The sequence below is a fragment of the Rhodnius prolixus genome, unplaced genomic scaffold, assembly GCF_049639745.1.
Source record: "Rhodnius prolixus isolate KJV_2025 unplaced genomic scaffold, Rpr scaffold_2, whole genome shotgun sequence".
NCBI classification, from domain to species: Eukaryota; Metazoa; Arthropoda; class Insecta; order Hemiptera; family Reduviidae; genus Rhodnius; species Rhodnius prolixus.
The window spans coordinates 21,951,593-21,964,481 of record NW_027411592.1 but is presented as its reverse complement, the minus strand read 5'-3'; the positions used below and the strand labels follow the sequence as shown (position 1 = coordinate 21,964,481).

The window sequence follows — 12,889 nt, the reverse complement described above, 5'->3', positions numbered from 1 at the left end:
GTATGTAGAACATTTTTTATGTAATATTTATAATTTCTAATTTTTTTATTTTTTTGCAGGAAAGGAACATCAGAAGATTGTTTCATTTCTTTTTACTGTGCACATTAATTGCAGTAGTCCTTACTGATTCTTCCAGCAGTAAGTATATACACTTTTTGCACCAAAGAATCAAGGATATTAAGCTTTATATAATAATAATAATAATAATAATAATTATTATTATTATTATTATTATTATTATTATTAATCATAGTACACTTTGAACATATAAATACATATTATATTAATTATCCTAAATCAGTTAGTTTTTTTTATTAAAGGTTACGTTGCAAATTTGTTAATATAAACAGAGGATATTATCTTAAGAAAGAAGTTAAGAATCTTCTTACAGAGAATTCCCTAAAAAAAAAAACCATCATCCTTCTTAATGATCCAGCAAGTTAGGCCTGTTATTCTGTCTCATTTAATATTCCAAATAAAAGTTGTTGTTCTACATGTATAATTATTACACCAAGTTTTGAAAAAATGTAGAACCATTTGTTGAGAAAATATTTAAAAAACTGATAATACGATGCAGTCGAATACGACTTGCGGTTGAGTGGTTTTAAACAAAACTTTATTTGTTGAGGCATCCTCTGATGGCCCTTGAGTGAAATATTAAATTTTAATTTTCGGCGTTTTTTTGTTTTTGAGTTTCGGTGAATAAGTACATAAATAACACACAGAGCTAGAGAGAGAGATAAAGTGACTGAGGGAGAGACATTTCGAAAATTACTTTTACAGTGCTCAGGTAACTCCAAAACGGATATATTGGTGAAAACTGAAAATCTGAACAATTACAATACCTTCTGGGTAGAAAGAGAAAGTACAAAATCAGAACAAAAACCAAAGGATCACAGATATAAATAAATCCATTAAGAGTTTTCAGGATATCGCCTTGAGTCACTGTAATTTTAAAGATAAAGTAAAGATCTAATAATATTATGAGGATAGTAACACTAAGATTTTTGCTATGTTTTTAATGAGTTTTAATATTTTGAATTCTGAAAAGATTAATATTTGTAATATGATATAATAGAAAGTTCATTTTTTGTTGAAAAATAATAATAACAAACTAAGGTGAAAATGAGGTCACCTTTTGTCTGTAATCATTTATTTTTTGTGTCCTATTTACTTTTAGATACAATATAGGAACAAATAAGTTTTCATCGTACAGACACTACAGTTTTCCTTCTATATTTGAATAAGTGATAATAAAAGTAGGTAAAAAGTGGTAGTTAGAAAGCCTCTTAGCTGTGAAAATTCAATTTCCACGGTAGTAAAAGTTGATCCGTTAGAATAATGGTTGTACTTTATCGCTTACTTACTTGTTTAATCCTGTCAAACTTCATTTCTTATTGAAGGTTTTAACAATTTAGAGCCATCGTAATTTTGATTTATCAACAGTATATTAACTTAAGACATCCAAGGTGACCCATCCGATCTTTTATAACAAGCAGGTTTTAGTATCATTATGCCTGTATTTTTCGACCACAAACTAATCTTTTATTTTTAAATATTTTTTTAAATTTATTCACTATAATTTCGAATTTAACTGTTATTTATGTTACTAATTCTTTCTAGCAACTAGAAGAAGACTGAGGCGGCCTAGTGGAGCTAGTAGAGTTCGAGACCAAGAAACCAGTGCAAGTGTAAATAGATTTAAAGTAAGAAATAGAGTCTCACAAAACTCGACACCAATTATTTCAAGAAAATCAAGTAATGAAGGATCATCCTCATCTAGTAATGATGGATATAAGGCAAGTTTTGTATATTTCAAATTACATTTCTTATCCAGTTTACAATAAATGTATTTGCTAACTAATTTTTTTTTTTTTAAATTCTATTTAGGTGGTTTGTTACTATACAAATTGGTCCCAATATAGACAAAAAATTGGTAAATTTCTGCCTGAAGATATAGATCCAGACTTGTGTACACACATAATATTTGCCTTTGGCTGGTTGAAAAAAGGAAAACTGTCTTCATTTGAATCAAACGATGAAACCAAAGATGGAAAAATTGGTTTATATGAAAGAATAAGAAATTTGAAAAAAGCAAATCCAAAATTGAAAACTTTGTTAGCTATCGGTTAGTGAATTTCATAATTACTTTTTAATTTAGTATTTTATTGATATATAATTAATCAGTTTCATTCGATTATTTTTTTATATTAATTAATCGTATAAATATGTTGAATATTATTGCAAAGACTCGTCATTTAATTTTATTTCTTGAATCTGAACTATGCTTACTGAATTGTTTGATGCTTTGATCTTGGAAGAACAAAGCATTTCAACATCTAAAAATCACATTTGCAAAACGCTTTAGAAATAGTAGACATGCTATTATAGTAGACATTAGCAAAGTTGAAGATTATAACTTAACCTGTCAACGTTGTAAAGAAAGAAAGCCTAGCAAAATAGAAAGCATTAACATCAAACACGGTACATTTTATAAATCTACGATGCCAGAATTACCCACATGGTTCAAAGGACAGGCTATAAGTGAAATAATGGTTACGAGAATAAGTAGGTGGAGATCTAATCTCATAGTTTGTGATGTGGGCAGATTGCAATGAAGAAGAAGATCTCAAACATACGCTCAACTTCATCTGTGTTGTTACAAAAATTTAAACTTGTAAATGAGGATATGCCCTTTACTTTGAAGAAAATTTGGGAATTGTATTTTTTACAGAAAAAGAAAAAAATTATTAAATTTTGGTGTTTTTCAAAATTCCGCTTTTTTGGGCAGTTTTTGACGATCAACCGTTATACAACTGTCCTATCGGACAGTTTTAATACACCCATGCTAGTCAAGAGAAAAAGAGTAAATATATGGTAATTAATCAATATACTGCCATTTTTAGGGGGATGGTCGTTTGGTACGCAAAAATTTAAGGATATGTCTGCCACTAGATACGCAAGACAAACTTTTATTTATAGTGCCATTCCATTCTTAAGGCAAAGACATTTTGATGGTCTTGACGTAGATTGGGAATATCCTAAAGGAGGCGATGACAAGAAAAATTTTGTATTACTTCTAAAAGGTAATTTAGATTCTAACAAAGAGCCGTAATTAAGTATGTAATGATAAATATTAATTTTAATCAAGCTTTTCTTCATTATTTTTTATTTTATTTTTAAGAATTAAGAGAAGCTTTTGAAGCCGAGGCTCAAGAAGTAAAAAAACCTCGCCTGCTGCTATCAGCTGCCGTACCCGTAGGACCTGACAATGTGCGAGGTGGATATGATGTGCCTGCTGTAGCAGGGTTAGTATTCTTTTAGAGGTTTGCCAACAGTTAATTAAAATTTTACGTTCTTACATTCAAATATATTTTTTGACAGATACTTAGATTTTATAAACTTGATGGCCTATGATTTTCATGGTAAATGGGAACGTGAAACTGGACATAATGCACCATTGTACGCACCTTCTACTGATTCAGAATGGAGAAAACAGTTATCTGTTTCGGCAGCCGCTGAAATGTGGACTCGTTTGGGTGCTCCAAAAGAGAAACTTGTTATAGGTAAATTTTAGATCAATTTAAAATGGGTTCAAATACAATGCTTGTTTGTAATTTTTAGTGACTATAAACACTTTTGGTCATAGGAATGCCCACTTATGGTAGAACATTTACACTAACGTCTACTCAAAGAATAGGTGTTAATTCACCAGCTTCCGGAGGAGGAAAAGCAGGCGAATATACTAAGGAAGGTGGATTCTTGGCTTACTATGAGGTAACTATGCTTTGTTAATAATAGCAATTTGCTTATTTACAGTAATCTTCCCCATCTAGGTCAATGCCCACTAGCCAAAGTGGAACAATTTAAGTATAATCACAGCTCAACACATCCGCCAAATATAATCATTTATTCCCTTTAAAAAAAAAAACTGCTGAGAATTTCACTTTTTTTATACCCACTAATTCTTCTGAGAATGGTTAAGTAAAGCAAGTGTTTCATTAAACTTGATGGAGCAAACCATCAGTGATCAGATCTAGAAGTAAACGAAATTTTATATTAGCTAATATTATTTGATTTTTTTTTTCTGATACTAATTAAATCATTTATCGCAACAAAAATAGATAGTGATTGACAAAAAAAACAAAAAAAACAGTTCAACTTCTTTTATGCTACTACTTTACACATTTAAGAAGTACTTGATGTTTTTCTTAATGAAAGAATCTGAAATTAATGAAAAATTTTGAGATTGATCTACTGATAAGTTACCAAATCTGATTTTACAAGAATATAATATACTGCAATTTGCCAGCAATTATGGGTGTATGTAATAAAATGGAAGTATTCCAGCTTCTTTCTTTAGATTTTCATGTTATAACTTGGATAGAAAAATTGATAAACTATAAACCAAAATACTTTTGAATTTCTAACAAATTTATTTACAACAATTATATTGCAGATATGTGAAATGCTTAGGAATGGAGCCAGCTACGTCTGGGATGATGAAATGAAAGTGCCTTATGCCATACAGGTATTCAGCTCATACTGTTAAACAATAGATTTCAAACTTAACAAATTAAATAATACTTCAATTAGTTGTAATTTCTGATTATTTAGGGAGATCAATGGGTTGGTTTTGACGATGAAAAATCAATAAGATATAAAATGAAATGGCTCAAAGAGAATGGATACGCTGGTGCTATGGTTTGGACAATCGATATGGATGATTTCAATGGAACTGTGTGCGGAAATGGAGTCAAGTATCCATTAATTGGTGCCATCAGGTAGGATACATATTTTAAAGAGGCGCCATGATAGCCGAGCGGTTAGAGGCGAGCTCCGCAAGGCTAATATTTGTGGTACTGGATTCGATTCCCGTTCTAGGCCGTGAATTTTATTTAATGGATAATAAGAGGAATTTTTAGTAAAGTAAGTTTTCTAGTCGCCTATGTCCGTGACACCTAATTTGGTAGATGGACATAAAGCCCACCTGAAGAATAGGCAATTCTTTTTCCTTTTTAAGTCGACGAACTTGATTACCATATAAATAAATGAAGAAAGATAATATTAGATCTTTTTAGTAGAAGGCCAAAGTTATATTTACTAAATTTTAAAAATTCAATTTCAATCTAATATTTTTAAGTTTCACAATTTTGTTTTATTTGCAACAAGAATTCTTATTTATTTATTTTTATTCTTTTTACTTTTAATAATTAATAATTTAGATGGAATACAAACTACAATGAACCTTTATTCTTATTAGTGTCTTTTCCTCTTATATTTGAGAATTCCATTCGAAAGCTCTACAAAATTTAAGGTAAAAATATTGACCACCTTCATACTCTTTCTTTTTATTTTCTTTGAACTAGGTACTCCAATTGTCATTTTACGTTCGTGAAAATTTTCGATTAGTTTTCTCCAGAAATATTTTTGAGTTTCCTAGAGCCAGAAAAAAATTGATTTTTACAAGATTTTCTGATTTCCTCTATTTTCTTAAAACTCCTTGTACAGATGATACTAAGATTTGTTATGTATGGGCTCTTCTGCTAGAGAATGTGGTTTAGGCTTCCTACCAAGGTGCGCTTTAACTGTAATATAGCCATTTTACTTCATACTTCTAAAGAGGGTTAAATGTGTAATGAAGTTCCAAGAAATCCAACTAGAAATGTTACTTTACCGAACAAATGTTCCTTTCTTGAATTTTTTTTGATTCTTCGAAAAAAATTACCAATAATGTTTCTAAACATCGTTTATACACGAGAAACGTAAATAACCATAATTAAAACTGTCCGGTAGCCCAGTTGTATAAGGGGGTTGATCTTCAAAAGTACACGCAAGAGCGTAACATTGAAAAACACCCAACTTTGACAATTTTTTTTTTCTACAAAAGATAAAATTCCCAAATTTTCTTTATAATATAGGGCAAATCCTCCTAGTTTAAGAGATATAGGAGGTTAAATTTTGGAGGTTTTCAAATTCGTTCAAATTTCAAATCCCTATATCTTTCTTCGCATTGTTCAGATTTTAATGCATTTTTATACTGAATTGTAGAGAAAAGTTGGGTCTATAACTGCTATAAATTGTAATGCTTAGTAATAATAGGTAACGAGATATAGAAGGTTAAATTTTGGTGTATTTCAAATGCCTTTAAATTTCAAACCTCTATATCTCTCTTCGAAATGTTCAAACTTCAATGAATTCTTTACTGCATTGTTGGGAAAGGTTTGTTCTATGACTGTATAAATTGCAATGTTCTAGAGATTATAGTTGATGAGATACAATACTTTTGGAGATTTTCAAATACGTTCAAATTTCAAATCTTTTCATCTCTCTTCATATCTCTCTTTTTAAAAACTTATAAAATCTAAAACGTATTAATGAAAAGTAAATGCAGAAAAATTATTTAAATGATATCAAGAAGTATTAATGAAATGTAGGGTATTTGCTGATTTGTGTACTTTTTAGCGTTTTATCAATCCTTATACTTAAATTTTTAATCAATAAGATTTTTTTAAAAATTCTATATTAATTATTTCTATAGAAAAATTTCTTTTGGGGTAGTCCTGTGGGACAAGAAGGATTCCCTCTAGAACCATTTCATTGTATCATATAGGTATTAATCAATCATTCATTAATATTTTAGTAAGAATTAAATTTGTCTCTGAAATTCGGAGTCATAAGAAAATTTGTAATTTGTAATCTTGAAAATTGTTGTAAGAGTAAATCGTTTGAAAATGCAATACGCACACCATACTTTTGAAATGTTTTATTGACATTTTTCAATTGACGAATCTTTTATGATTTTAGAGAAGAATTAAGAGGAATCAAACGTGGGCCTAATGCCCAAGACGTAGATTGGTCAAAGGTAGCAGGTAGCGTGAGTACAACGCAGTTGGCTAAACCAGTTGCCATTAAAATCCCTGTATCTGATGTCCTAACCAGATTAAATAAAGTGAAACCGACTGCTTCAAATGCTATAATTCCTATTCAGGATTTGAACTGTAAGTATTGACTAAATATAGAATCATTCTAAGCGTTTTAAACTGTAACTTATTCCAGTACATTTTAATTATTTATAGCAAGAGAAGCTCAAGTATTCTGCTACCTTACATCTTGGTCCTCAAAAAGACCTGGTGCAGGAAGATTCTCTCCTAGTGATTTACAACCAACTCTCTGTACACATATAATATATGCGTTTGCTACACTCACTGATCATAAATTAGCCTCAGCTTCTGGAACTGAAGATCAGTATCACAAGATTGTCTCACTAAGAGAAAAAAATCCTAATCTTAAGGTAATAAACTATTGATCAAAAAGTAAAAATATCTTTATTTAAATTAAATAACACTAGCATTGTTTTTGAAATTCCAGATTTTGCTCGCAATTGGAGGATGGGCCTTTGGTTCTACTCCTTTCAAAGAACTAACAAGTAATGTGTTTAGAATGAATCAGTTTGTTTATGAAGCCATTGAATTTTTGAGAGAATATCAATTTAATGGACTTGATGTTGACTGGGAATATCCACGGTAAATGATTACTTTCATTCTACAGCTTGTGATTAAACTTATGGTTTCTGGCGACACTTAAGATTAATAAACCCTTATTGAATACTATGCCAAAGTGCAAACTGATTTTTATAGATTGCTTTTGGTGTATTTAGTTTTACCGTAAACAATAAATATTTTGCACCACACAAAAATGTGCAAGGAACCATAGTTCAGAAACATTAAGAGTAAGAAAAGCTTCGCTTTAATGAAGTTGATGGTAACCATAAAATAAAGATCCTATAAATAAAGCATAAAATAAGAATGCTTACTACTTGTCTCTTTTACAATATATAAATATATTTTTTTAACTTAACGCGCGTCAACATCTGTCATTCTTGGCCTGGAACTCTTTTAATTCACTGCCGATCTTTGGAAGTGTTCTCTCTTTATAGATTTCACCGAACGAACAGTGAGCTGAAAGAAGCAACTGGATTCGAACCCAGGATTTCCACATGGGAATCCAGTACACTAACCACTGAGCTAATTCCCTCCTTTCGCTATTGAATTAATTTAACTTATAAAACAAGTACTTAAACCTATTAACTTAGCACTACTTGCATTATTACTGCAAACAGGGCTTCCGCATCCTGAGTCAAGTGCACTAACTGATCTACTTGAATCAATCTTCTTTACTTCAAGGCAATGTTTTTGACGATGAGATTGAAAATCTGATGGAACTGCAGTCGTTCCTCTTAAAGCTCTAAAATAATTTACAATTATTCACATGTAACCTCCAATTTTATCCTGGGCAAGTTAAGAATTCTGACTTTGAATGATTGCAGACTACGTTTCTTCAGAAATAAAACTATATTAATTTGTACAAGAAAATTGATTTATTATTTCAGTGGTATAGATGATAGAGCTTCCTATGTTAATTTATTGCGAGAATTAAGAACAGCTTTCGAAGGTGAGGCAAAAAGTTCTGGTCAGCCAAGGTTGATGTTAACAGCAGCAGTTCCAGCAAGTTTCGAAGCTATAGCCGCTGGGTAATTATATTGCGAATTTTTATTATATTTTGTTTTTTGCTTGAGCATTGAATTTTGAAATTTATATGTTTATACTTAGATACGATGTGCCTGAAATTGCCAAGTATTTAGATTTTATTAACGTAATGACTTACGACTTCCACGGTCAATGGGAAAGACAAGTTGGTCATAATTCTCCTCTCTACCCTCTTGAAAGTGCTACCAGCTATCAGAAAAAATTGACTGTGGTACGTTAAAAATAAATTAAATTAAGTACCATTTGAAGAAATGAAGTATTATCAATTATTTATTAGTCCTTTCTTTTATGTTTAAATAATTTTTTCATAGGATTTTAGTGCAAGAGAGTGGGTAAAGCAAGGTGCTCCGAAAGAGAAACTTATGATTGGTATGCCAACTTATGGAAGAAGCTTTACACTTGTTGATGAAGCTAAATTCGATATAGGTGCTCCTGCTTCAGGAGGTGGAAAGCCTGGGAACTACACAGCTGAAAGCGGCTTCATGGCATATTATGAGGTAAAAAGTAATTTCCATGCTAAAAAAAAATCTTTTGAGGCAATGATAAGGACACTCTCTAAGTAGTTATTTCTTTATTATTTGTTTCTTAAATTTATTTAGGAATTTTCCCGGTGCAAGGTTTTTCATATTCTTTCTATACCATTTTACTTTCTTAATCTTGATTTATTTATTTTTTTAACCATGAAAGCTAGGCAAAAAAATAAAAAATTCTTCTTCCTCTGGCTCTATGGTCCTCGAAGGACCTTGCCCTCCTCTAACACCTTTCCCCACTCCTCTCTCACTAAGGCAACTCTCCTCCATGTCCTCACTCCCAGACTCCGAACATCTTCCTCTACATCATCCAGCCACCTAATCCTCGGTCTTCCTCTTTTTCTCGCCCCCCTCCCTGGGTGTACATTCATTATCTTCCTGGGAATTCGGGAATCTTCCATTCTTACTAAATGGCCTAGCCATCTCAATCTTCCCCTCTTAATCGAACCTACCAAATCCTGCTCCTGGTACAGCTCTCTTATTTCTTCGTTTTTCCTGATTCTGTACCTTTTCCCTTCTTTCACGGGGCCAACAATTTTCCTCAGAATCTTCCTCTCCCAGGTATTAATCAATTTTCCATCCTCCTTGGTCAACACCCACGTTTCACTGGCATACGTAACCACTGGTCTCAATATGCTTTTATAGACGGTTAGCTTTACCTCCCTTGATAGTTCTCGAAAACTTAAGACTTTCTGTAGTGCCCAGAAACACCTATTGCCTGCCGTTAACCTGCCTTTTATTTCTGCACTCACTTCATTTTCATCGGTTAAAACGGCCCCTAAATATTTGAAAGATGAAACCCTCTCAAAATTGTACGGTGCGCATATAGGCGACTCATCACTACCAAGGTTTCTTCGAGAACACACCATAAGCTTTGTCTTCGTCTGATTTATTTTTAAGCCCAGTTCCTTCGAAGCCGCTTCAAATTCTTGAAAAGAACCCTCCAGAGCTGCTCTAGTTCTTCCAGTCAAGACGACATCGTCCGCGTATGCCATATATTGGCTTAACTGATTATAGATTGTGCCATTGGGACTTATCCGTATGGCTCTTACAGCCTTTTCTGACGCTAAATTAAACAGCAATGGGGAGAGGAGGCCCCCTGCTGCAAAAAAAAAAAAGGAATAAAAAATTAATGACTGAAATTGGCATTATTCTTTCTTCCTTCTGTATTAATGAATCAGACACCAAAAACAATGAATTAACGTTAACGATGTTAGCTTATTTTTTTTATGTTACAGTAATCGCAACAATACCTTCAAAATCTTAATCAGATTTTATATATAATTCACTAAATTTCTGAATAATTCATTTGAATTATTGAAACATTGAAAAAGTTGTTTATTGGGCTTTGAATAATCGTTGCAGATTTGTGATTTCCTTCATGAAGATAACACTACTTTGGTTTGGGATAATGAACAGCAAGTTCCTTTTGCCTACAGAGGAAATCAATGGGTAGGCTTCGATGATGAAAGAAGTTTAAAAACTAAGGTAACAGTTTCTTTTTTATTTGAGGCAATTTTTTAAATTAAGATTTTATTAAAAAGTAGTTAATAAAAAAGTGAAAATAATTTTAGTATCTCAGTTTTACTTACTAATTTCTTTTATACTCTCAATGACACTCCAGATGGGATGGTTGAAAGAAGAAGGATTTGGTGGAATTATGATATGGTCAATTGATATGGATGACTTTAGAGGAGTATGTGGTAATGGCAAATTCCCATTGGTTAATGCTATGAAACAAGAACTTGAAGATTACACCATTAAACTTGAATACCAGGGTCCTTATGAGGGAACTGGCGGTGGAGGTGCTTACACAACTAAGGATCGTAAGTACTTGGTTTTTGTCGTCCATACCGAGATAAAATTTATTAATTTATTATTTGTCTTTCTTTTTTTTTTTTTTTTGCATTGGCTTTCGCCATACGGCCAGCATCGTCTAGGTGCTTATCACTAGAATATCATTCACTCTCCATTCTTAGTTATAAATACATTCGCTTCACACATTCATCCCTCTACTATATCCAACTATTTACATAAACTACAGCTAATGCATGGATCAGTACTCTACATTCCTGCCATCCTTATAGTTTAACCGAAATTAAAATCACGTTATCCTTCTCTAATCATTTTCTTCCATTCTTTCTAACCGGCTATAATACATTCCTATTTCTTTGCTAGCTCTGCTAAAGATTTAATCACATAGATGTTGGTGGAGAATATTATGTCTTCGTAGCGAAATGATGCATCTAAATACCTGTTTAAGTCGTCAAACATTCGTTTCCTTTCTACTACATAACGTGGGCATATCATTATTATATGTTTGAAATCCTCCTCCTCATTACAATCTACGCAAAGAGGAGAGAACCTTTTTTTGATCCGGTGAAGATATGATCCGCACACCGCGTGGTTCGCTCTCAGCCAGCTTATTGTCGTAACAACTCATAAAATTTATATTCTGGACAATTCAACATTGATTACGAATAAATTAGTTATGTTTTTGAATAAAGTAGTAAGTTATTTTTGGGTATGTGGTAGTCTCACATTTTGATACGTTAATAGAGTTGTCCTGTGTAACAAACTTTCTCTTTTACTTTTTCAGCCAACGCAGTAACTTGCGAAGAAGAAGATGGACACATCTCATATCATCCTGACAAAGCCGACTGTACAATGTATTATATGTGTGAAGGAGAAAGAAAACACCACATGCCCTGTCCATCTAACCTTGTATTTAATCCAAATGAAAATGTTTGTGATTGGCCAGAAAATGTAGAAGGATGTTCGCAACACACGCAAGCTCCACCCTCATAGCGACTTTGACTTTAGACAAGCAAAGGGAAATTTTTTTTTTACAAAATGTGTTAAGACAAGTTATAAAACCTCCGCCAATAACTTATGAAGTAAAAAACTTACACTTCAAGTTTTGAACTATTTCAAGAAACAAAAAAAAAGAAAAAAGAAACAATTTTATTATTAAAATGCTTAAGCTAAAAGCATTTGTTAATTAATTAATTGTTGGGGCATAATGTTACGGAGCTTCTTGTGTTAGGATTTATATGTGATAAATTTTTCTTAAAACAAAAATTACAATTTTAAAATTTCCACATGAATGAAAATTCTTTTAAATTGACTATTAATGTAAATATTTTAAACGAAGATTTCCAGAGGTTAAAACTAAATGTGATCACCGGCAAGGACTGATTTTCTTTTGTTAATATAAATTTAATAGTTCATTTGCCATTTTTGTAAAGTGTAATTAGTTATTTTTGTACGTTTACAGAAATTTTTAAAACCCATTGATTTTATTTGTAATATTTATTTAATTTAATGTAAGAATAAAATAGGGGCAATAAAAAATTTACTATTAATAACATAAAACTTTTTGCGACAATGTTGTTCATTGCACTCAAACTAAATTACATTCTGCAAAAAAAAAAAAATCAAAAGTATTCCAAAAGTAAATTCCCATTTCTCTCTCGGTCATTCACATTGAGAATGTTTGCATATTTTTTGCTAAACACAAAGTTTGTTGTGTGAAAAATGTAAATATTACAAACAACAAATTTATAATAATTTAAAAATTGTTTACTGAAATTACCAGTCGTACAGAGCCAATGAATTATGGAAAAAAAAACTCTTTTCCAAAAAAGGTATTTCTACTGTAGTTTATTTTAAAATATTAAACAGGAGCATGTTACTGAAGTTTTTTATTTTTTTCATAATAATGTCCATTTTCATTCTGTTTTGTTAAAAACAAACAAACGAACGACAATATTATTAAGAAAAGAAGAAAATTGCGGGCTATGGTTGATA

General features: G+C 31.5%; 1 protein-coding gene across 1 annotated transcript in view; it reads left to right on the top strand.

Annotated features, from left to right (window-relative positions):
- The window catches only part of Cht7 (chitinase 7), a 104,918-nt gene extending 92,140 nt beyond the window's left edge, over nt 1-12,778 (top strand). Inside the window, exons 2-19 of the mRNA XM_074118524.1 lie at nt 60-138; nt 1,624-1,799; nt 1,891-2,128; nt 2,907-3,086; nt 3,185-3,308; nt 3,385-3,566; nt 3,650-3,777; nt 4,460-4,531; nt 4,618-4,784; nt 6,808-7,001; nt 7,080-7,294; nt 7,372-7,526; nt 8,393-8,533; nt 8,613-8,760; nt 8,861-9,046; nt 10,445-10,567; nt 10,704-10,905; nt 11,679-12,778. Of these exons, the coding sequence (XP_073974625.1) occupies nt 60-138; nt 1,624-1,799; nt 1,891-2,128; nt 2,907-3,086; nt 3,185-3,308; nt 3,385-3,566; nt 3,650-3,777; nt 4,460-4,531; nt 4,618-4,784; nt 6,808-7,001; nt 7,080-7,294; nt 7,372-7,526; nt 8,393-8,533; nt 8,613-8,760; nt 8,861-9,046; nt 10,445-10,567; nt 10,704-10,905; nt 11,679-11,887 (2,919 nt within the window). The 3' untranslated portion in view covers nt 11,888-12,778. The remainder of the gene's footprint in view (nt 1-59; nt 139-1,623; nt 1,800-1,890; nt 2,129-2,906; nt 3,087-3,184; nt 3,309-3,384; nt 3,567-3,649; nt 3,778-4,459; nt 4,532-4,617; nt 4,785-6,807; nt 7,002-7,079; nt 7,295-7,371; nt 7,527-8,392; nt 8,534-8,612; nt 8,761-8,860; nt 9,047-10,444; nt 10,568-10,703; nt 10,906-11,678) is intronic.
- The last annotated feature ends 111 nt before the right edge of the window (nt 12,779-12,889 follow it).